General features: G+C 43.6%; 1 protein-coding gene across 8 annotated transcripts in view; it reads right to left on the bottom strand.

Moving 5' to 3' along the window:
* Positions 1–346: 346 nt before the first annotated feature.
* LOC142764864 (uncharacterized) overlaps positions 347–25,562 on the bottom strand; it is a 47,209-nt gene continuing 21,993 nt past the window's right edge. Inside the window, exons 2-13 of one of the 8 annotated variants that reach the window (XM_075865404.1) lie at positions 22,996–23,043; positions 22,883–22,930; positions 22,718–22,768; positions 22,604–22,651; positions 22,286–22,327; positions 22,123–22,170; positions 21,797–21,844; positions 18,933–18,980; positions 14,158–14,205; positions 5,497–5,544; positions 1,051–1,228; positions 347–447 (exon numbers count right to left, since the gene is read on the bottom strand). In XM_075865404.1, the coding sequence (XP_075721519.1) occupies positions 419–447; positions 1,051–1,228; positions 5,497–5,544; positions 14,158–14,205; positions 18,933–18,980; positions 21,797–21,844; positions 22,123–22,170; positions 22,286–22,327; positions 22,604–22,651; positions 22,718–22,768; positions 22,883–22,930; positions 22,996–23,043 (684 nt within the window). In that variant the 3' untranslated portion in view covers positions 347–418. Of the gene's footprint in view, positions 448–1,050; positions 1,229–5,496; positions 5,545–14,157; positions 14,206–18,932; positions 18,981–21,796; positions 21,845–22,122; positions 22,171–22,285; positions 22,328–22,603; positions 22,652–22,717; positions 22,769–22,882; positions 22,931–22,995; positions 23,047–25,562 lie in introns of all 8 variants that reach the window. The other 7 variants (XM_075865405.1, XM_075865402.1, XM_075865403.1 and 4 more) reach the window with 7 other exon arrangements.

The following is a 25,562-nucleotide window of genomic DNA, read 5'->3' as shown; positions in this document are numbered from 1 at the left end:
GAGCCATCTTATTGGTAAGTATCCTCTTTTATGAACGCATCGTATCAGGTGGCTCCTTACTTTGCATTCAAAAACTATTAGTAGCCAAATAGTAGCACGCTTCAGTAAGTACAGAAGTAGTGTGCATAGTTCCAAGAATTATGAGGATTAAAATGCCTGAAATAGGATAAGTTCATGGTAATTCATTTTTTAGTGTTAGGCCTAAGTACTTATAATAGGCGACTTCTAAAGGGTATGCAAGTAGAAAGGAATTGGATAATCTTGTTTTCTACATGATATTCGCTTGAGCCCAAAGTGAAGTTGAATAAATTGGCAGAGGACAAATTAGTGAGCTTCAAGTCTCAAATTTACTAAACTAGAAATCAAAAACAATTTATTTTCAGCCCATCACGCCATGATGTCTCCTTCTGAACACCAATTATGTGCAAACGCCATCTTCGCACGTTCCTGAGAAAGTAAAAAAGAAAGTTTTTAGTTGAGCAAAAACAAAATGCACAATAAAATGTTGAGCCTAAATACATTGGTTTGTAAATAAAATAAAGACCCGAAAATTGAAGTTTGGTTTCTAATTTCAGGACTGTACATAACGGTTACGCGATAATATTTACTCTTTGGCACATCATTTGAGTTCTCTACATTCGGAGCTCACTTTTGGCAATGGGGTAAATACAGATTTTTTATTAGGAAACAACAAAAGTAGATATAAATTCACGATAGCCTATTTATTGTCGTTCAACTGTCAATTCACTATACTCATTTTAATAGTCACGATCTTACCCTCGAGAAGTTTGGATTAGACATAAGGAACTCTTGTTTTCTAAAACTCAGATTATCTTGAAGTACGCGAAATTTCCGTGAAACTCGTGTAATGTAACCCTGATTTTTTAATGAGGTTGTCTTGTGTAACAAATCTATTTGTCAATATTTGCGAGCTAGATTATATTACAAGGCAGTGCAACGAATATTTTAAATGCAAATCCTTTGATGAAAAATAAAAGAAGGACATATTAATCGTTTATAATTTGAAAGGTAGTGTAAAACGTATCTTACCTTCGTTTGGACCACAGGGACACATTTCGAGGTACACATTAGTTAGAGACCTTGGTGAACAAGGATCACCACGCTTGCCGAGTGGTTTACACCGTCTTGGGGAGCCAAAGTTTTGCAGGCAACATGTACCTTCTTGACAGATTGTTCTCTCATTGCACAGCTCACCCAGGAGCCTGAGCTACAGTTGCGGGAGTAGAAAGTGAAAGTTGTAGCAGAGAACGACACAAAACCTATGCAAGTGTGGGCTCTGAAATTTAAAATGCAGTTATGAGACTCAATCATTGAGGCGCAATAAACAATAAGTCTAACGAAAGCATGGGCCATGCTAGTAAGTGCTTTTAAGCTTCTTAATGAAACCATCTTCGTACTCAACCATTTGACAGGCACCGACATGGCCGAAGAAAAACATGGACGAAATAACACAGCGCTGACCAAGGTAACAGACATTTGTCTGTTTGTCCGCCCTAACCGTACTTCTAACAGCACCGAACGGCCAGCCCCATCCGCAGCGCCCACCGATATTGCTCAAGGTTTAGCGTTCATAGTTGTGCGATTGTCAATTAAAAAAGCAAACATTGCGCATATCTGACGCACCGTAACAACATGTCCATGTTTTGTATGTCTGCCTGTATACTAGAAGAGGACACACGCAAAACACTCTAAGGACTGTAGCGTTTAACGCGCGTTGCACTGTCGCGTTCATCGCGACAAGGCAACGCGATGCTCAAGAACGTGTTTCCAACGCTTTGCTGCGAGGGCACGGTGGTGGCACCTGGCCGTCGCTTTCCATTATACACCTTATCACCTCCGTGACTGGCGCGCATCTTTCTCCGCGGTCGCGCGTGCCTTCGTTTTCGAAGATAACTGCCAGATGGCGCTCGTGTTTAACGTGCTTTGATGCGCTTGTTCGCTTCCGTTACACGCTCGAGGCACTCTAACGCAGCGCTTTCAGAATACCATTCGCCGATTTTGTTGCGCAGAACATCAAATAAACGTTTTGTTCACTCTCTCCAGACGCAAGACTATTGTCTTTCTACGACATTTACAGGGTAAAATGTAGATTCGGGCCACTTTTTTTCTTTGTAATCTGTTAGTATGCATTTGGCAAAGACATATTCGAAATACGTCAGTGGAGCCGTGTTGTACACCGGCTTAAAACACTTTCCAGTTAAAAAGGCATTTTGATTGTGATCAAGGCTCCTGTGTGGGACGCCCTTCAACCTCAACGAGCTGGTCCACTCTAAGGCACGAGGTATGACGTTCCCAGATCATGTTGGTTCTCTCTAGCACATGACGTTGGTCAATAGAGATTAGCCCACGAGATACAATGAGCTGACGCAGCACTTCGACCAATACAGAATGGTCTACCTCTCCCACTTTCAAAACTACACAGAGCCCTGGCAATAAAGCTGTGTCTCTACAAATGGATGCGTACCCAAATATAGCCTTTTTTCAGTATCTTCACCCCAATACTTATACTACCAGTTCGTGCCCCCGTTGTGGGGAAGCAGGTAACTTAAAGCATACACTCTTCAACAAAGTAGAGAATTCGGGGTGTAGGTGTGCTACACAACCATAGTGGTCATCCGGGTTGCTCGCATAACCTTTCTGGAAAACCCGGCGGTGGCCAATTTTCTCTCGGGAATGTTTTGTCACATCAAAAACGCGCGCGCCGTTCGCGACCATGAACTACGGCAACCTTTCATGATAGCGCGAGGAAAGTACTCGAAGTAGATGACAATTATTGTGTAGCAAAAACAGTCTCCAAATAATCAATTCTTTAAGGTGTATGGTCTCGCGATGCTCCTAGTTACTGGGCAGCAATCAGGCTAAGCAGGCTCCGCCATCAGAAGCCGGAACAAGGGAGATCAGGCTTGGGCTGTTCAGAGAGCCCACAATTCAGTGTCAGGCTTAGCTTGCCTGTCTTAACGTGTAAAAAGCGCATTACACGCCACTCGCGTTTCTGCGAACTAAAACTAAAGTTCTATTCATTCGATTCTCCCGTTAGAGAACCGACACGTCTATTTAAATATATTTTTACTTTCGTCAGCACTGTGTCAATATCGTTTCAAACTGTCTCGCTGCAGAAGTATTCGTAAAGTCAACCTTGACAATACGTGGGCTGTGATGTAATATTTTTGTTGTAGAGGCAGCGCATTTGAAGCGCAGTGTTGTGCGAATGTCCCTGGCTTACACTTGGACGTAACCCGTTGTTCGCACCGTATTCGAACGAATGAGTGAAGCATAAAATATCTAACGGGCTTCGCGTGCCTCTTACCTTACGCGATGGTCTGCAGTTCACACCACGTTCGCACCGAAATAAAGATTGTTCTATAGTTGAGCAAGCACCGGGGAAAGAAAGCAAAAAAAGCATAAAAGCGGCATGTTAACCGCTAAGGCGAAGCACTGGATGTTATAGCAACAAAAAGATATAGAGACATGACCAAGGATATGGTTGCGCAATATCATAGATAAAAAAGTCCCAAATTCAACTGTTTAATGTAGCCAAAAATACAAAAAAGTTGTAAAAACGTGGACTCTACACACATATTTGCGTTTTTGAAGTTTTAATGACTGCTAAGATAGATCATTTCAGTCTTGTAATGCGTATTCGGATGATTCATGTAATATGTCAAGATAACAAACACATATTGAGACACAATCTTCCAGCTTCCCTAACAAACCTTCATCGAGAGTATATGTTTCTTTATCAGGATATTTTGCTTGTGCTCCGCAAAAGACCAGTTAAGTAATGATAGCCAGTTGAACTATTGACCAAGAAATGAACTTTGTTGTATTTCAGATACGTTCACAAAAGAAGCTTCAAAAATCTATGCCTTGTCATATCGCATGTCTAATACATGGTATCCAGCTAACTGCCGAGAGAGTTTACAAAGGATACAGATACACTCTATGACGACGCGATCGAATTATTGTTGCTTGCTGTAGCGAGGAGGATGTCACAACAGTTCTTTATTGCTGCGCAATCGTCTACTTCAGAAATATACCTTCGAAAGCAGCAAGGCTGCGCGAGAAATTGAAATGCTGGAGTTGTGCACTAATTTTGAAAACATAAAATAAATTTTCTAATTCGCTAACCCACTATAACTTACTAAGTACGCCACTGATAATTTGGTAAATTGATTATTGAGGTGAATCTGAGTCAGAGGCAGTCAAGCTGAGTTATACATACGTGATTGTGAGGCATTCTGAGTTCGGCTGAGGTGTAGTATTGGAAGTCTTACTCCGATTGGTCCCGGTTGCGTAAAATTTTAATTCATGTTAGTTCGAGTGAGTTCGGTTGACAAAGATGTCCATGAGTCTGAGTCTGAGTGAGTTTGCTTCAACAGAATTTTAGTTTTTCTAAGTTGGAGAAAGTCATACACGAATAAAAATATTTAATGAATGAGTCTGCTTGGACTCTGTTTATTTGTCCAACCAGTCAATTCACTTTGCACTTCCACCAAATGAGTTCCGGAAGCAGCGGTGTTATCAGCCTATGTGGTCACAAACGTAGTAAGCGTTGCATAATTGAAGGTGACAAAAGTAAGGTCAAGATGTTCACCTGTTAGCAAGACCTAAACAGTTGACAAATGATTCACTGGACAATGGATCCCCTAACGCAGGTGTAAAGGAAACTAATGCGCTCGGCGCTCCGATATATTCGTTAACATTATGTGCCTCAGCTATGTTCGCTCACGAAAATTACAATATAATATTGACTGAATTCGCAGAGTCACTATGAAGCTTTCTGCACCCGCAACAAGAACATCAAGGTGCCTATTTTGAAATATGGTACTAAGTGGATATGGTTATAATGGCCAACACCACGATTATTTTGCACTTTCCATGAGCAGCCTGTCGAGTTCTCTCACTAAGGCACTGCAGTAAGTACGCCCCCTCACTATAACTAACGAAAACACTTTCACAACATTCATCACTCAACAGCCCATATCTCTGACGCCGACTACATCAGAATCGGAGTTAAAAAAGGTTTCATTTTGTATTCAGTGAGTTAAAAAATTGTACACAGAAGAATGTCCTAGAGATTATGAAAGTCCTTCTGATGCGTGGTTATAATATTACTTTGTCAAAAAACAATTCTCACAATAGCGTGATTATTGAGACTGCATACAGAAAAAAAAACATTCTGGGCGGCACCCGTTTGCATGATCGGTTTTTTTAAAAAAGAAGCATAGGTATTTCTCGGGCTAAATCATGATGTACAGGCACTGTCATATGTAGCCGTAGTGTTCGTCTTTGGTTTCTGTGTTTTTAGAGCATGTATCCGTAATTAGCCACATGTTGTAATGCAGGACATGGTGAACCGCACTAGCTCTACCTACACCATCTAAACGTCTAGTTCTCCTTATATAAAAATATATGCAAAAGCGCATGTTGTCAAATATTGTGAACTCGCACGTTTTGGCACGCTTAAGAACTTACCCTTTCTATAGGGATCAACCCATGGTGAAATATAGAGGCCAACCAAAGCTGAAAAGAGGATGTTGTGACAATGAAAATCTATAGATACACAGACGCGCATATTCTCAATCCAATGTTAGCATATCAGAGATGTTTATAAGGAAGTTGTAATAATTGCGTAGTTGTCTTTGTTGTCCTACAGTCATACTTCACGTGCAGTTTACACCTAACTGCACCTAACTGATATTTGCGCAGCTCCTCATCACTCAAGAGAAACATCAAAAATAACTTTACTGGGAAGACTGGCGACAGGTTTTTGTCAAGGTTGTTGAGCGAATAGACATTCGCGGAATATTCCCACTCCAAGACAGTTTGTGTTTTTCGTTAGCATGAGAATGCCGCTTGTTAAACTGAATGCTCGCAGGCACCTCATTGTTTTGGGTCATGCTTTGAGTCTTGACATCGGTTGGACAAGACTATTTTGCAATAAAGCAACAATAGGAAACTTCCCGTCGATAGCAAGAAGGTGATCATGGTCCACGACAAAATGCCATCAGTTAGTATGAGGCAACAATCACCGGCGTGTTCTGTGTAGTGCAATTATTGCGGCTGATGCAGAGCGCGTAGCCAGTTCCCGATTCGTAAACTAGCGAAGCTAATCAGTTCCGCGAAGGTGAACGTGGAAGACCCGAGCATGGGAAAGAAAGGAAGGAGACTTCTTCGTTCACAAGGTTCACGAGCGGAGACGTCAAGGTCGCCCCAGTTCTAGACTAGAAGGGGAAGGCTTACTCGGTAGATCGTCCGGCAAGAAGCAGGCCAGGCGCCGCCGTCTGAGTTTAACCCCGAATGCAGAGATGTTACTTGGCTCGCGACTTCAACTTAACTTGAGCAAGTCGGCGCGAAGCAAGCAGCGGACTTCAAAACGCCCAAGTCAGCCTTCACGTTTCATAGATGCTCAGGCTGTCTTGCTTGGTCAAGTCAAGAACGAGCTTCAAAGCAGAAACACGCTGCTCGCCTGCTAACGAGGGTAAAAATGAAGTTGTTCTGGTAAGGCATGCATTACACCAAAAAAGGCCCTACGTTTTAAAATAACTATAAAAACGAAGGGCCACAAGCATATTCTTGCCATTTTACGGCTAACGAGCGGCACGTGGTGCCTGCCACCACAGCGATGCGCAGTGTTGCTTCTGTAAAGCGTTCGTTGCCCGCTGGTTTTAGTGGCCACCCAAATGCGGTGCGTTTCTCCACGGTTGCTTGTTTGGAGGAGAAACCAGCATCGCGTTGGGTTCTTTCGTTATTTTTTTTTCTCAATCGAACGCCATGGCATGTATTCGTGCTGACCTGGCTCACGATGTGACGCGATTTTCACGGTATTTGCCTCTGTTCGCCTGTGTGCATGCCTGTAATGGGCTAGGTTGCAGTTATTATGAAAAAAAAAACAAGTTCTGGGACCAAATGTGATTCGTATTCTTTTGTTGAGCTTGGTAAACAAGAGAAAAAGCGGGGGTCAGGACATTGCCCTCAGCAGAATTCCGTCTCGCGGGGTGCAGCAATGTATCACTGCATGATGGTGACGCGGAATAAAAAACCCGTGATAGGGGCACCTCTTTTTTTGTGTGTGTAATTTTACGTAGCGTTGTGCTACAAGCGATGCCTTTCTGAGCGAGAAGCAGCGCCCTAGACGGGACGAAAGGACAGACGAGGCGCACGGACACAGCACCGAGTCAATTTTTTTTTACCGAAAGAGATGGAAAGTGTCGTCGTGTTATAGAAAAACAGAAATAGTCTTTGCGGTTACGGAACTCTTCAGCGTTGTCGACACCGGGGCTAATAATACGCACGTGTGTGTAGTCGACACAACCTGTCACGCAAGGGAACTCAGCCACTTCATAACAGTCCGCCGGCTGCGGAAAGCGCACCAGCATCGCGTACAGGTGCTTTGCGATGAGTAGCGTAACTTTTCCCACTGCACGGCACACTGTAGACTACGGAATGCGGATGAAATTTCCGGTGACTGGCTGGAATGTGCCAGCGCTGTAAAACCTGAGAGCCATCAGTAGCTGTAACAATGGATGCACGGGCTGTTTTCGGTTGTCCCCACTTTCACGGAGCGGCAACATAACAAGCAGCTGCCCCACGGCGTTCTTCATGAATCTGTACCTAAAGTGGAATTGTTGCTCGTCGTACAGCTCCATCGGATTTCCTTGGTCACGTAAAGCGGTTCCAAGAATCTTCGGCAGGCAGTGCGCCTCAAAAATGCTACGCTTACGGCGAGGCAAGCAAACTCAAAAGCGGCCACCTTTCACGTGACGTCCATTCGAGAGGTGGCCATGTTGGAATAACACGTCAAGTCGCTTTCAAGCAAGCCCCGCAGCTGACTTGAAACTTGTCCTGACTTCGACAGAGCCAACTCGCCTTCAAGTCATCCGCAAGTTGGAGAACGATTTATGGCGACCGGCAAGACGGTCTTGAGTCAAGAACGAGTCAAGTACGAGTCAAGTAACATCTCTGCCTTCGGGGGTAAGTGGTAAGTGATTGTTGGCATGCATGTGTGCCATTCATAAAGACGCGGGGACGCCACCACTTGGCTGACCGAGAAATGTTGGCGGCAGGGAGACGAGCATAACCTCCCCCGCTGTACGTCATTACCGAGTGTTGTTAGGATGTCGGGGCGCCTTGCTGTCGCATGCACACTTGGTAAGCGCACAGAGCCCAATGGTTTACTCACCGCTCTTAAGGAGGCTTCTACGCAGCAACATTTATTGAGATAGCTGACGGGGCTCGAGAGTGAGAACGGCTGCCGACGGAAGTCGGCTGACGAATGCAGCACGGCCTGGCGTGGGAGAGAGTGTCACACGCGTAGAACCTGTTCTTTTGCGTGTTGTATTTGGTAATGTGTTTTTTACCAATGCAGTGTCTATTATGATAGTGTTTCTGCAATTGGTTGTGGCAATGCGAGCCCACACGTGCGTGTTGTATTTGTTAACGTGGTTTTTACCAATGCAGTGTCTATTATGAAGTTGTTTCTGCACCTGGTTGTTGCAATGCGAACCCACGCGTGTGATTAGCTTGTGTGAAGACCCTTTGTTCAACCGAGAGTTGAAAAGAGGATGTTTGAATCTGAAAGAGAAGAGCGGATGTTCGGGCTAGAACTCCGGCATACGCCTGAGGCACTTCACCAGACTACGTCTCTTCACCGGACTACGACTCTTCCTTCGCGCGGCCACCGTGCACTCAAGTCATCGAGGGGACCCATTCCGAACCCCAAACATCTTCTCTCCTTAACTAGTGTAGAAGCTAGTTGAGAAGGACGAAATTGACTGGCGCAGTCAACGTGGCGCAGAGAGCCCATTGTGAGGAAGGTGCTCATATTTGGGAAACTCACAAGATGCATGCTGCTTCGGGACCTGCTCGTGCGCTGCGACAAGCAGCATTAGAATTCGGTACGAGCCTGCTGGTCAACATTAGAGCCTGGAGTTGGGCCGTGCCAGAGCGCTGCGCGTCACTGAACGAGAGCAGAGCCAAAGGTCGTCGTTGAGCGACGGACATACTGGAGAGGCGCTGCAGATTGCTGCTTAAGGAGCAGTCAATGTGACAGTCTGAGTCAGTGACAGAAGTCATCGGGTGCAGACCTGCTGTATTGGAACTGGTCGTCACACATAGCCCTAGAGACGAGATGGAACACCGTTACAACCAACATGATCATCGGGCGACGCATCACTGCAAGGTGAGGCTTGCTTCGTGCTCTTTAAAGGCCCCAAATATTTTTTCTTCATGAATGCACTTGCGTTCATGCACACTCTGGGAGATAGCGGACTCAGATAGAGATGTGATAGAAGGTGACAGTGTGAATGAATTGGATCGCACACGTGAGTTGATACTCGAGACAGAAGTGTTAAAGCTCAAGCTTGAGGTAGAGAAAATCGAAGTCGTCGCGTGTCTTGCCAGAGGAGACGGCAAACCACAACCAGCATTCTCTTTATTGTATCGCACGGTACGCGAAAGCGCTGAAAGCAGTGTTAGCAACTATGCCCACTAATGAGCCTAGGATTACCGTTTGTTCAAACATGTGGACACTTTCTGTGCGGCATTGAGCATACCCGAGGAAATATAGGGCATTATCCTTTTACCAATCTTAAGTGACAAGATGCGCACATTCGTCGCCAATCAATCAGAGGCTGGGTAATTCCGTACTCGGATTCAAAGTCTAGAGTGCTAAAAGAGCTGCGGCTGACTCGAAGCGACCACCGCCGAATGTTTCTGCAAATAAAGAAAGAGTCAGATGAACGTTGGAGCCAAGCAAAGGCGCACCTGGAGACTATGTTCATCTACTACCTGAGAGTAGAGAGGTGGGGTTATTCGAAAGTCTTCAGAAGTTGCCTATAGCTGACAGGCTAAAGCAGTTAATGCCGAGTGATCTCCGCTCACTGGTCACGTAGCAGAAAGTGAAGGGCTGGTTGAGGGCCAAGGATATTGCGGAGTTTATCGCCAATTTTGAAGAAAGCCTCGACAGCAGATAGGGCAGTTACCGCGGTGCAGAATCAGAAAATTTTAATTATGGGCTGCACTCGAAACCCTTTGCTAGAGCAAACTTCAGCCCCAAATCAGGATCGTGTTTTAGCTGCGGAAAAGGGGTCGCTTTCAGAGAGATTGCGAATTTTCCCGTGAGACTGCTGCTACTACAGCTGAAGTTTCAAGCGTGGCATCCCAGAAGAAACGATTATGTTAAAGCCGTACCACACCATCACGAAATTCTGTTGTTATGAAAAACTCGCTGATGAGGAATCCGCACATTGAGATTGTTGTGGGAGGCAAGCCCTGTTTCGCACGCGTTGACTTGTGTGCAGATATAACGGCGATACCGGTGAATGAGGTATCCGCTAAGTTTTTGCGTGAGAGCAGTGGCACAATAGAGCTAACCGACGCTTTTGGGCAAGGTGTGACCGCGCGTCTAGTGTGGGTACCTCTCGGACTTCCGGTCTCGCCAGGAAGTGTTGCTGAGCCGGTGAAATAGCAATGCGCGGTGACCGATCAGTTGGCTTTGAGTGTATCTGTTTCGCTTACACCGAAAGATTACGAATGTCTCTGTCACCACCGGCAAAAGCGACTGAATTGTCTAAAAGAGCGTGATACGAGGGTGAACTGTGTAAAGCGGGAGATTAGACAGGAGCAGTGTGCACCAATGCTAGAGCTAGAACACGTGTCTCAAGGTTCTGGTCCTAAGGCTAACGCTGTGCTGTGCACAATAGAGAAACGGGATGGCCGAGCAAGGGAGCCGCGCACAACTGATTCCGCGTCACATGAAAAGCAGGGGGAGTTGAAAAGTCTCAAATATACTGCGAAATGTGCTATTGTGGACATCGAGCGGCTTCATTCATTCGGTGGAAATTCTCTCGATGGAGAGCAGAAACGAGATGAGCCACTGGCTGATGTGTGTCGTTTGGTGAAAAAGGGTTCGCACGTCAAGGGAACTGGTCAGAAGCATTTAGACTGGAAGCCGTCACAGCAGTCAGAAGGGCCAGATTCTCGCCCAGAAAAAGTGTCAGCGCATGACAACTCTTGCGGTGGTAACTTCCCAGGAAAGAAAACGAGACAGTGCGTTAAAAAGCGGCTAGCGTTGGGGTTGAGCGGTCTAACGAAAAGGTTCTACGTCTGGCGTATTCTCCGTTCAAAAAGGAAAGTCGTCAGGTTGGGACCATCGCGTGTGCGACTCAACAGTGAAGTTGATACGTAAGCTCTTAAGAGGATTTAACTACCAGATTTTTAAATGTATTTTTTTTGGGGTTAATTCTGTAGTTTTGAAACAGTTTCTTTATGTAATCACCGTTGAGAAAAGTTATTTTCGTAACACGCTTTGCGTTTTCTTATTTGTGTTTATGTATGGAGTGTTACCGAAGAGCGGAGACATTATGAAAGGCTTTCAGCGAAAAGTCAGTTATTTGTCAGGCAAGCTCGGCGTCAGGCAGGCTCAGTAAATGCTTAGATATATGACCTTGACACTGCAGTAGGCTGGTTGTGTGATCACTGACGTCTAGGACTTTTCACTTTGAGTCATTCAAACATGGCTGCGAAAGTTGACGACCAGTTCACAGCGAATAATGCAACGTCCTTCCATGTCCTGGGCCTCCATTTAATACACACCAAACTCTGCTTCCTGTGCACGTAGGCGTGTTTCAATGGACGTGATACTTGATATGCAGTAAATATCCTCGAAGAACGAAAACGATGAGCTCGTGCTGAGAACCAGCTTGTGCATCGCATTACCAACACGTCACTTGCTGCCTAGTCACTGCTTGTCCGGCACAATAAGGTTGCCGTGGGTGGCTACTTTGCACAAGAGTGGCTGTTTTGTGAATGCAATGACTCCCAAGTCATTGCTGTATACTCGTAATCTCCATTTCACAAACTTATCACGCTATTTCGTTTTAAACAGAAAAATACGAGCCTTCTTGGAGGCTGCGTGTTCGTGTTATTTCCAAGTGTTTTGCTCTCTACCAGCTAATGCACGCGCATCTCCTCCCTGAGCCCCAAATTCCCAGTCCGCGTCAGTGCTCTACAACCAAGGCGCAACGTGCTCGCAAAGACAGCTTGAGCAAGTTGCAGGAATGATGACCAATTTGTGGCTAGAGCGCAATCAATGTTGTTTTACATCTCTGTGGACGTAACTTCCTTATCGTTTTAGCACAGTGCGGTGTCTATCAGGAGCTCGACAACGGAAAGAAACAACCACAACACATATATGAGGCACTGTTTTAGTGGTTTTAAAACCAGAAAACTTAGTTCCAAGACTTTAGGGAAACAGCTTTAAAGAATATTCTTCCTAGTGACTCTGATTTGAATGTTAGAATTGCACCTATTGAAAAATTCACTGCATCTGTTCTACGCGAATTATTATGTGCGCTCTTTATACGGTATCTAATGCTGCACAGATGCCTGCAAATGGCGCACAACAATATTTATGGAATGAAATGTGAAAAAAGTAAAATATCACGCGCTTTGTCAGCAAACCTTTTAGAGTGTCTATTGATATCGTAAAAGATTTTTCCTAGAATCTCTCACTTGTTTTAAATAATTAGGCAGTCGTAGAACATGCAAGCTAACCTGGGTAGCACGGAATAGATTGACTGATTGAATCATTGATTGATTGATATGTAGGGTTTAACTTCCCAAACCATCATATGATTGTAGGAACGCCGTAGTGGAGGGCTCCGAAAATTTCGACCACCTGGGGTTCTTTAACGTGCACCTAAATCTGAGCACACCAGGCCTACATCATTTCCGCCTCTATCGAAGATGCAGCCGCCGCAGCCGGGATTCAATTCCGCGACCTGCGGGTCAGCAGCTGAGTACCTTAGTCACTAGACCACCGTGGCGGGGCTGGGTAGTATAGAATTAAAACAATAATATTTTTTTCATTTTTATACTGCTCATGTCAGCTTGTTCCTCAGCTGAGCTGATACCTTTTATACCCTGACTAGAACTGAAAGCGGAATCGTGCACGTGAAACTAATCGCGACCAAAAATTTTTCCAGAATATTTCGGCTCATTTGATTTTTTCACCGTACTCGCAGAGCAAACAGGGTATCCACAAAACCAAGCCTTCTCCATCTCTCTGTAAGAGAACATAGAAAATATTGCTGCTTAAACTTTTTGATATTTCGTACTACTATATCAATCTTGAAGAGATATTTTCTCTGCGCACTATATGTTACCTCATTGTACTACGTGTTTGGCATACAAAAATATGCCGTTTGTTTGCCCCAGTGTTCTGTATAACTCCAAGCTTATTGAAAGTGCGTTGTCGGTCACTTTACACGCTTGATATTTTGTCTTTTTCTCGGCATTTTAACTACCTGATTCTTTAATGACTTTGAAGTTAAGAATAGCTCAAAAAAACAAATATTTCTTGGACCTTTGCCATATCTGTGACTTGAAAGCCTGGGAGCAGGTGAAAAATTTTGTCCCTGTGTATCTTATTTTCTGCTAATTCTTACACAAATTTGTTTTTGATAAAAAATTCGTAATACCACATATGTTGTTTGTTTGGCTAGTTATTCGTTGATAAAAACCCAACAGCATGATCAGTTTTATCTCAGATTTCGGCCTTTTTTCCAGCATACTCATTGGCAGCTCTGCACGGAGGCTCGGTCTAGTGGAGTGGCAAGTCGCCCACCCCGGGCGACTTGCCACAAACACAAACAGCGAAACGGTTCTTGGTCGAGTTTTTACGTCTGGAGACAATTGTAGATTGTCGTGAAATTTACCTTAAGAAACGGTACATTGCTACCAGTATGGGCCATTTTCCCCAATGCTCCCACTACTCACCACAGCCACAACTCACCGCTACACGCACTACAGCTCCCGCCATAATCTTCACTTCCGTCACCCACCACTTCATGCCTCGTAATTCCAACTTCAACCCACTTCAGTAACCCCACTGCACATCCTCAGCTTTTCATGTCACCAGTGTCCGCCAAGTGGCGCTGGCTCTATTTGACCTGTAGTGCTACATTACGCCGCTTTACTACTGTGTCATGGTAGTATGTATGTGTTATTGACTGCCAAAAATGAATGGGACATTGATATATTACTTTCTTTTGTCTCGTCTTGTGTTATACGTCTAGGTTTCTCGGTATACTAGCAATGCACGACTTACTGCACTCATAAGGATAAAACACTTGCCTGAGATGGACCAGGTATGACAGCTCCGGGGTTTTCAGGTGACCCAGGCTGAAACAAGAATGGTAGGCAACTTGCACAAGAACATGTAGCACGAAATGTTCATCTTTAGCAATGTGATTTTAAAGAACTCAGGTAATTATTGTATGTTTGGTAATATTGACCCAAGACTCGTTCGATGCGAATTTCCAGTCTGGCTGCATGCTTGCAACACCATGTTTGTGCTTCATTTAAGTTTAAGTGTATACACAGCAAAATATGTATACAAAGCCCATGAAGCTTTAATAATGTAGACCACATTGAAAACTCTACAGATCTTTTTCTTACCAATTCAACTAGCTGACAGTTCAATGGCCGCTTCGAATACAAGTATAGTAATCACTACACTTTGAAGTTATGTTCTCATTGATCAAGCTAAAGCGACTAACTAGTTACGTATTTTGCATCGCGTGACGAGCTGTCGCTATTTTGCTATTAGCATGTTATACTACATTTATTACATGAAAAAGAGAGAACTTTATTGACGGTCTGAGCGTTCTTCATGTGTAACCTTGGGAACTTGCGAGGTACCACCAGTGAACTTATGATGTGCGCAGTACGCTATAATTCATTAGTCTTGTGAAGTAGAGAAGCCTTGAATACGCAATAATCGTCATTCTAGAACTATGGCAAATGCAACCCACCTGCAAAACATTTTCTACATTATTGTACATGCTGTGGCTGTTAACCATGAATAACTATAGCTTTGCTTTTTTATGAGGCGCGAGCATTTAACGACCCACTACTTTTGCCATTTGCATTATGTGACGCCTGTGTGATATATTACCCTTCTATCATGCCATTTGCACGCACGCTTATGAGGTAGTTATGAGGCTCTAGCCACTAAAACTTAGTAATGCTCGACGCAGACCGCTCTTCACTAAAAAACGCGATTCATCAAGGTAATTCTCTTCGGATTACGCAACCGTCGAAAATAGCCATGCTTATTCTAGATGTTATGCGATTAACTGAGACAACCTTGACTGGCCCTCAGAGCATGCATAAATGCCGACGCAACCCACCGCACCCTAGATCATCGATTAACGCTCTGTTCCCCGCTGCGCCTGCACCACGCGAATTGCTCTTTTTCGGTTTTACTTTATGTTGCCCGGCCATTAGTTCAGTAAACTAAAAAAGAATGCAAGTCTCTGTTCTACTGCAGCCTTCTTTACTGTATGAGCACGTGACATGTTGTCGAGGTGCTCATTGGTCCACGTGCGGGACACACATACGAATTTAGCACTACAGTTCAAGTAGACAATAGGACAAACCACGAAAAAGCAATTCTCTGAATTGGCTCAATAACGCAAAGTACGTTTAACCAATGCACCAAAAAACCGGCTAATGATGAATTGATATCAAATAGAGATGCTATAAAAAGACCCCCTTTACAACACCAAACGGCCTATTCAAGTTGTAGATTATGCCCTCCGGTCTTACTTCGGCACTTGTGACATTACAACGCGCTGTGAATACAGTGTTGGCTGGATGTAAGTGGCAGGAACACCTGTACTTAGACCACGGCTTGACAAAGGCCCCGGCTGAAAAAGGTCTCGGTGACTTGTACGTACACAATACAGTAGTACGGAAGTGATTACAGGTGCACATAACATGCAAGTACAATTTAAGACAAGGACAATACATAATGATTCAAAAATTATTTCACGACTACCTTCTTTTATTGATTGATATGTGGGGTTTAAAGTCCGAAAACCATCATATGATTATGAGAGATGCCTTAGGGGGGGGGAGGGCTTCAGAAATCTTAACCATCTGAGGTTCTTTACCGTGCACCCAAATCTGAGACAACTAACTTTTAAAGCATGAATTAAAAGTATATCAATAAAGGAGCTCTCGAAAATTGACATATACGTGTACAGATGATTGTATACTTTGACACTTATAAACATAAAAATCACACATATATACCTCTTCGGAAACACAGATAAATTCATATCAATAATACAATGCAAGTAACAAGATGTAACGGGACCCAATTTGTTTGCACAAGACTAAACTATGAAAAGTGGTAAATTGACTGGGATAATCGTTTTTTGCGCCTGTTCTCATGAAGCCAAAGAGCAGTCATGTGAGTGAAGTTGATCCTTGTTGCAAGTAATTGCACTTTAGCTTTGTTAAGTGTTGTGGGAACGATGTAGGCCAAGGCTTTGTATGTATACTTATTGCGGAAACGTGGTACTAACTAAATGTCTGTATTTCATGTGGGAATTGTAATGACATAATGCTCTAGACATAGTAGAGATCTATTGAAGTTAGAAAGCAGTGATCTAATGAAGTTAGAGCTGCCTTTTTTGATGAATATAGTTTGTAGAAAAGCAAAACGCTTGATGGTTGTCAGTTCGTATTATATTGAATTTTAGTACCCTCTACGTGTCGTTCGAACGGTCGATATTTATAATCTGTCGGACCACCATTTTGCCGAGTAATGGCTTTATGTGTATTAGCTTCGTCTATCTGAAAAACCTCAGAAGCTTTTTAAATGAGACTGTGTTCTGGGCAGCGTAAATTCAGGCTCACAATAACAGCTGCGAAAAAGAAAGTATCTAATGCTGTACACCAGGAAAAATTTGTAATATAATAAATAAACGGTTCCTGCATAAAAAGTTAGCCATGCTCTATATCAGCGTATCTTATAGGGTCACCTAGAGCCGAAACACTTCCAGCCTCACGCGCGTGTATTCTGGCCATCCAGAAGCCACAGTCTGACTCAACCTTCGAAATTCCTCTTTGGCGCCAGACCAGATGGCTGAGGATTCCCCTGGTCAGACAGGCTGGCCTTGAATACCTACGCGCAATGAAGCCATTTGTGTACAAAGTGCGCAAATAAATACTGCCTTCAACAATTCACGTTCTCTAGGGTTAATTTGGCAAGGTGGCCAAACTCGTCATTTTCACTCTCTGAGCAGGGTCCTTTCGCAAAATCTCATGCGTGATAGCTGTATTATCAGATTCATTGATTGATACGTGGAATTCAGCATCCCAGAATCACTATATGGTTTTGAGAGATGCCGTAGTAGATGGCTCCGGGAATTTTGACCACCTGGGGTTCCTTATTGTGCAGCCAAATCTGAGCACACGGGCCTACCGCCATTTCGCCTCCCTCTGCAGCCTCGCCAGAGGGAGGCTGCAGTACCTCCCTCGCCAGAGGGAGGTACTGCAGCCTCCCTCTGGCGAGGCTGCAGTACCGGCTTTCAACACCCGTAAGAGAGAAAGCCAAATTTCTCGGTGATCCTGAATCGACTAATTTACTGCTCGTAAGTCGGGAACTAGTGCTGCCCGTCGGTACCATACGCGGCCATGAAGACAGGTGGGTCTCGGACACAAGGGACACCCGGATGTCCAGTAGGTGCGCGTGGAAGGCTTTGTTCTTTGATATTATTTGTCATGCTACATGACAGGTTTTGGGATAAAAAGTCTTGGTCCATGGAATGGGACCAAATTTTTTTCCAGGCATATCAGTCGCCACCAGTTCGTAAAGTTGTTTATTTGATGATATTGTGCGAGGTGCTGCAGGGACGACTGTCTGCTGGAAGAAACACTCTCATACAGTGAGGGTGTTTCAGAAAGGTGCTCTAGAAGCTGACTTTTTAAAAGGTGTAAAGGTGTAGGAGAGGACGATTCATTCACAATTCATAGGTTTGCTACAGAAGAGTATTATTCGGGTCATCGCTTCTCCCGTAGCCACATGCTCCGTGCTCTGTCAATTGAACATTGCTTGCTACAAAGAAACAGTGGCAATTTACAAACACGGATAACTGTACGAAAGGGACCTTGGAGAATAAATAAAAGAATTTTCAACCCACAATCTTTTAAAGACGACATTCTTTCTTGGGGACCTCCGACGAAAAAATTTTGGTCTCTCGGTCTGTCTCTGTGCCTGTCTGTACATTTGTCTGTTTGCCCGCCCTAGTGATACCTCGAACGGCACCAAACGGCCAAGCCCATCCGCAGCGCCCACCACTATTGCTCAAGGTTCGGCGTTCATAGTTGTGTGATTGTCAATTAAAAAAGCAAATATTGCACATGTCTGAGGCGCCAAAACAACATGTCCATGTTTTGTATGTCTGCCTTTATACTAGAACAGGCACACGCAAGTAACTCTGAGGATTGTAGCATTTAACGCGCTGCGCTGACAGTGCAACGCGATGCTCGAGAAGGTGTTTCTGCCCGTCACCTGCCTGTCGCTTTGCATTAAACACCTTATCACCTCCGCGGTCACGCATGCGTTCGTTTTCGAAGATAACTCTCATGTGGCGCTCGTGTATAATGTGCCTAGGTGCGCTTCTCGCCTCCGTTACACGCTCGACGCAATCCAACGCAGCGCCTTCAGAATACCATTCACCGATTTTCTTGCGTAGAACATAAAATAAACTTTTTGTTCACTCTCTCCACACGCATGACTATTGTCTTTCGACGACAATTGCAGTGTAACATATAGATTCGGTCCATTTTTTTCTCCATACGATGGCACTAAAATTTTTATTGTTCCATGAATTCAGCTATAGTTTTTCAACCAATAAAATTCCTGATGTTTTTTGCATTTTGGTTCTCATTGCGTGATCACTTCAATATGCAACCTACGTTGTGTAATAAGTCATAGTGAAAGCGACAGCAAGCTTATCCATCATATCGTGTTCTATTCACCGTTCGCACCAATTTGACATTGTTCTTTCTTCGAACATGAATATTCACGATTTTATCACGCATACATGACTTACCTCACCTGGACGAGGACTCATATGTTGCAGGGTTGGATGAAGCGGAAGCTGAAACAAGCAGACGTTCACAATCAGGAGAGTGCACTTAACCAAATATTTTTACATAAATTCTCTGGATAACTGTTGGTGAGGACCATGTAGTACTTACAAAGCACTGAATACTGCACGAAAGCGATATCTGATGGGCAGGTTGGAAGTAGCAGCTTCTTGCAAGTTCTTGCATGACTTGTCATTGATTATCCTTTAGAGGTTTTTTCAGGCTTGCGACACAAATTTTTAAAATGCTAAAACGTCTTCCTCTATGAAATGACTCTGTTATGCCTTCATTTTAGCAGCAACATTTCTTCCAATGTTTCCATCTTTCCTTTTGGTTTGCTTACGTTGGCACATGCGACAGGTAATCAGCAATCAAAGCGCGGAAACGTAGGATGTGTAATGTGAATATCATTGGGAACAACATGCTATGTCAAGGGTGGGAGCGATATATGCAATTTCATAGGTCGCTCTTTTTAAAGTGATTTTCTAAGAGGGCTGTTAAGGTCAAGGTGTGCCATGTTTTGTTAATAAAAAACATCATCACCGCCATGGAACGCCATGCACAGAATGACCTACCAAGCAGTCAGCACAGAGTGTTGACAAGGAAATCTGAAACGTGCGGTCTCTAATCGTTTTTTGCAGCCCATGTCTTCCCATACTTTTTCGCTAAACAATGCATTGAGTAATGATGTTCGCCCAATTCGCGTGGCACGGATCTGCTACAAGAGACAGCAAAGATAGGCTTGTATTGCATAGTATAGCATGGGGTTGCAAAATAGCTAATAGGGTTAAGTCATTGCAAAGCGATGACCAGCTGGGCGCCCAACACTTCGCTGCGGCAAAGCTTTGGAAAAATTGCTGCCAGCTGCGCTAGTATTTTTTTCTAATGCATGCTTCTTACAAAGCTTTTTTGTCTTTCTTCGCCTCATGAACGAGCCTGCATTTGATGCTGATAGGATACTCCAAAAATCTTCCGTGCTCAGGTGTATAACCTCCTGGCGGAGCAGATTCCAGTTTTCTGACACTTTCATCGCTTATTCTAATTTGCTTTAGGGATTTATGAGAGTCTGCCAGAACTCTGACAACATTATGTCGGACAATATTAAGGCGATAGTGTTAGTTGGCTGGCATCCGTGCTCTTGTAGAATAGCAAGGAAGTGCAAAGGAGTAATGAAAGTGAGAACAACTTAGGTAGAACAGGACCACCAGGTTTAACTCCTCTGCCCTTGATATACATAGCTCTCGATCGCAATCATTGTGTACAAAAAGTTATTTTGATGTCCCTGATATTTGTTGAGGAATAACATCCAGAAACCACCATATAGACATAAGAGGCGCTATAGTGAAAGGCACCCGGAATTAAGTGCAGCTACGATTCTTTATAGTATGCGCCTAATCTATGCGCACACGCACATAGCATTCTCGCCTTCACTGAGATTTTGGCTGCCAAGGAGTTCCATCCCGCGACCAGTGGGTCAGCACCCGAGAACCTCACCCACCAGATAACCCTGGAGTGTCGATTTCATGTCCTTATATATCTACTTTGTAGATGGAGGAAAGCGATCTGAGGGTTGTAATTTTTCACTATAGGGCTTGATTGATATGTGTGGTTCAACGTCCCAAAACCACCATATGATTATGAGAGATGCTGTGTTGGAGGGCTCTGGAAATTTTGACCACCTGGGGTTCATTAACGTGCGCCCATATCAAAGCACACGGGCCTAAAACTTTTTGGCCTCCATCGAAAATGCAACCACCGCAGCCACGCTTCGATCCCGTCGCCTGCGGGTCAGCAGCCAAGTACCTTAGCCGCTAGACTGTTGCGGCGGGGCTTTTCACAATAGAGCTCTTCAGCTCTACCACTATTAAAGACGATAGTCTTTCCTAGGGACCTTTGACGCAAAAAATTTTGGTCTATTGGTTTTTGTTTACATTTGTCTGCTTGTCCACTCTTAACGACATCGGGTACTTGAAACTGCCGACCCCATCCGCAGCGTCCATCAATGTTGCTCAAGGTTGAGTGTTCATGTTTGTGAAATTGTCAATAAAAAAGAATTATTGCGCATGTCTAGGGCACCATAGCAACATGTATATGTTCTGCATGTGCGTCTTTTATAAAAAAAGGCATACATAAGTAATATCAAAGCCCGTAGCGCTTATCACACTGCGCTGACCATGCAACACTAGCACGGAACGGGGAGTGTTTCCAGCGCTTTGCTAAGATGTAACGGTGGTGGCACCTACCGTCGCCTTGCGTTCTACACCTTATCACCTCTGAGATGGGCGCAAACACCCGTCTCAGAGCCACACGCTTTGTTTTCTAATAAAACTGGCAGATGGCGCTCATGTCTCACGTGTGACGTGACCTTATTCGCTCGTTCACCTCTGCTGCACGCGCGAGGCACTCTAACGCGGCGCGTCCAGAATACTTCTCACCAATTTTCTTGCGCAGAACATCAAATAAATGTTTTGCTCGCTCTCTCCACATGCAATACTATCGTCTTTCAACTACATTCGCAGAAACGGGTCCGTTTTTTTCTCCCTGTGTAAGCAATCGTCCATAGTAAGCAAAGGTAAAGAAACGGGTTTAAGTATACATATATAGTTTAAATATAAAGACGATTTAAATATACCAAGAAGTCGTGCGAGCTGTTATCAGCTTATATGACTGATTCACTTTTTTAATCTATCATACTGCAAATATTGATGTGCCTTGATACTTTTTTTATGAAATCTACGAGCAATCGTCAGCCTTCAACAGTCAGATACTGTTTTGTTTTATTATGTTTTTAGGATGACTGAGATTGCACAAGAGATCAAACACCCACCGGAGTTGGAACAGGAAGAGCAGTTGCATTAGTGTTGGTTGGTTCAGGCTGCGAAAAAGAGATCATGAAAATGAAGAATTTATACATTGTAGCCCATAAGAGGATCTGTTTAAAATTTTTATCGATCATTAGAGCCTTTATATATTTACCCAAAACATCAAACGTTTGCACGAATGCGTTCAGGAACGATAATTACGGGGATTGTTCCTGACGCAGGTTTCGAAGGAGATCGCACAGTTTTAAAGAACAAATGCAAACGAACATATCAAGTAGACAACGCGATAGCGAAATATCGGTTTCCTTAAGTATGGCCAAGATATACTTGCCGTTAATGCACCAGGAATGACAGCTGCGTCAATTGACGTTGATTCGGGCTGTGAAAAAAATAAAAGCACCATTTAAAATAGGTACAATGAGCATTTTGAGCCTATATTTCAAGCGAATGCCTAATTACTATGTCTTAGCTAGTACAAGGAATGAAGCACTTACCGTTATTGGTTCCGGATTGACAAGTTGAGGAGTTGATTCCAACTGTAACAAAATCGCACGTACATCAAAAATCAACACAAAAAAGCTCCTGGAAAGATTCATTTATTGCTTTTATGGTGATGACAAAACATGGAGCTTGTACAACCGAAGAAACGGTTACATGATTAGGTTATTGAACGAGAGCTAAGAGAATTGAGACTGAATTCGGCTGCTGAAAAACAGCATACATTATGAATCAAACATAACACCTCAGTTGAATGGAAATAGTAATTTTAGATAAGAAAACTCAGTGAGCTTGCACAACAAATAAATCCTTGCCTGAATTGTATCCGGAACAGCAGTTGTGTTTGTTGAGGGTAATGCAGACTGTAAATAAAGCAGTACGGAAGTAGGGAATTAAAACACAGAAGGGCAAAAGGATGACATATTTACCTGACTAGGTTCTGGAACGACAGCTACTGAAATCGAGATTGCTTCCGGCTGCTAAAAAATAGGATGAGAGTACATGATGAACAAAAAAAAGCACCTCAGTTGAACGTAATTAGAAATTTGAAATCACAAAAATGGGGTAGTTTGCACAACTGAACAAACACTTGCCTGAATTTTTTCAGTAACAGCAGTTGCGTTTGTTGTGGTTGACTCAGGCTGTAAACAAAGTTGTACGGCAATTGGGAATTGAAAAAAGAAAGGCATAAACATGACATATTTACCTGACTAGGTTCTGGAACGACCGCAATAGGAAGAGAGGTTGATTCCAGCTGCTAACAAAATTGCATAACAGTACATGATGAATAAAAGAAAGCACCTCAGTTGAACATACTTAGTAAATTTAGATCACAAAATTGGGTGACATTGCTTTAAAAATGAAATATTTGCCTGAGTTGTATCAAGGTCAGCAGTTAAATTGGTTGAGGTTAACTCAGTCTGTACACAAAGTAGTAAAGCAAGTGGGGATTGAAAGAAAAAAGGGCTCAAGGGTGAGATATCTACCTAACTAGGTTCTAGAACAAGAGCTACGGCAATCGAGGTTGAATCAGGCTGCTAAAACAGTTACATGAGAGTACATAAGAACAAAAGAAGGCACATAAGTTGAACGGCAATAGTAATTTTGGATCATAAAACTTGGTGAGTTGGTACAATATGTGAAAAACTTGCTGTAAATACCATGGCATAGCAATGAGGAATTGAAACGAAGAAGAGAGCAGAGTGGGTAAGGAAACAAACCGGGATTAGGGATATCATGGTTGAAGTAAAAAAGAAGGAATGCACATGGACCGGGCATGTATCGCCTAGGCAGGATAACCACTGGTCATTATGGGTATTTGACTCAATTCCAAGAGAAGGCAAACGCACGAGAGGCAGACAAAAAGTTAGGTGGGCTGATGAGAATGAAGGGTTGGTACGTATAACATGGAAGCAAAAGCACAAGACTTGTTTGATTGTCATACTTTGAAGATGCATTTGCCCTGCAGTGGGCTTATTTAGGCTGCTGATGATGAAGATGAGCATCAGAGATCACCCAGTCCCCACTACGGCATTAAAGCTTGCCGAAATCACATTAGGAACGACAGTTACCGTCTCTGAGGTTGACTCTCGCTCTAAAAAGATGGTCAAGTACTCATGAACTACAAACGAGTGCTAGAAGTGAATGAATTTTTATATGTATGAACTGGTTTGCGGAAATTTGCGGAAGTACTAAGACATATGGCATTTGGGTGAGGAAGGACAGTTGCGGGCTTTGAAGGTGATTGAAGCTAAAAAAGGTAGCACAACAACGAGAATCGATTGCAAACAAGCGTTTCAACTGCTGGTATTCAGCATCTTCTGAATACGAATATCATTTGCACAAGCGTTCAAACATTGGAACACTTACTAGAAAGCCATCAGGAACCAGATTTACGAGATTAGAGGTTCATTCAGGCTATTATTATAAAAGCACAAAAATCATGAATGAATGCAAAATAACACCTCGAGTGAGATGATTTAGTGCTGCTACCGTAATCAACGATAAGAAGAAAATTGATGGTGATGCAAGTCCCAGGGGTTCAGGAGTCCTTGTCAAACTGGCAGTGTTGGTAATCTTGTACTTAACTGGAAGACCCGCCTTAAGTGTCACTCAATAAATTTATTCCAGCAACTTATGATCTTGAAAACTTGCTGTACGAAACGTGACTTTGCATTTACTTTCAGTAAGCAAGCATCGTTACCTCCTTCACCTAATCTAGCATGGCGCTAATTTCGGGTTTGGTAAACTCTAACAAAAAGGGGTTTTATGCCGGGGTCCCAGGAGTCTTCGCTGGCGTTTTTCCATGAAATAAATGTGTAGGTAAAGTTCACCATATCGGATGGCTTGAAAGTGATAGAAGAAAAAGTGCTGTTGAAGAAGTTGAATCCGCGACCACTCCGTTGACTGCATTAGATTCCGGTAGCTTTACCCAATGCGTGGTGCTGAGGCACGCAGGAAGCTTCAGACGCAAGCTTTTATTGTAACATTACTTAGGTTGAAAGGGTGTTGCCCTCGACATAGCGCACTGAACTCAAATAATGCATCATGGAACTAAAGGGCTGTTCAACGGGAGGCTATGTTAGTCTGAGCACAACGGAGGCTTTCAATAGAATATTGTAGGAAACTCTAGGACCAGTACCATGTAGGAGTGACGGCACGCTCGTAAGAACAAAGGGAAACGCGTTTGTTAGGCGAGCTTGCGCCACTAGAGAAAATCGTCCACCTCAGCTTCAGCGGTGGCGAAGATGTGCTCGTCGGCCGTCGGCTAAGAGAATCCCCACTGAAGTGCAAAACAGCGTCCACCATTCTAAATATGCCTCCTAAAATGATGTATGCGTGGGGCTGCGATAATACCAGATAAATTGCGACATGTTCCGTAATATTAACAGCTGCGGATGAGCATGCAGTAAAAAGAACATAAAACGGCTTCGCGGTATAACATTCCCCCTTAAAAGCATCACCCATGTAGTAAATACACAACTTGCACAAAGATATACACGAACATCAACTCCAATTGCACACGTCTACCCAAAATTAAATAGAATTGCAAATAAAATGCATTGTTTAGCGTGCACGATAGGGCTTTGGGTGGATATGCTTTTTCTGCGCAATGGTGAGAGGAGGTGGTGCCCAGGTTGCTTTCGTCGGCGGCATTAGAGAGCGTGGCGCCCATATAGTGGTGGTGACATCTTTTCCGCGGACAAGTTTAAAGCGCGTAACTTTGTTGGTCTCCTACACAGCGGTGTTGTAGGCGAAGAACACGTATAGAAT

This window comes from Rhipicephalus microplus, chromosome 6 (assembly GCF_043290135.1).
Source record: "Rhipicephalus microplus isolate Deutch F79 chromosome 6, USDA_Rmic, whole genome shotgun sequence".
Classification (NCBI taxonomy): Eukaryota; Metazoa; Arthropoda; class Arachnida; order Ixodida; family Ixodidae; genus Rhipicephalus; species Rhipicephalus microplus.
Note: the sequence above shows the minus strand (reverse complement) of the source record. Positions and strands in the feature narration are given on the sequence as shown.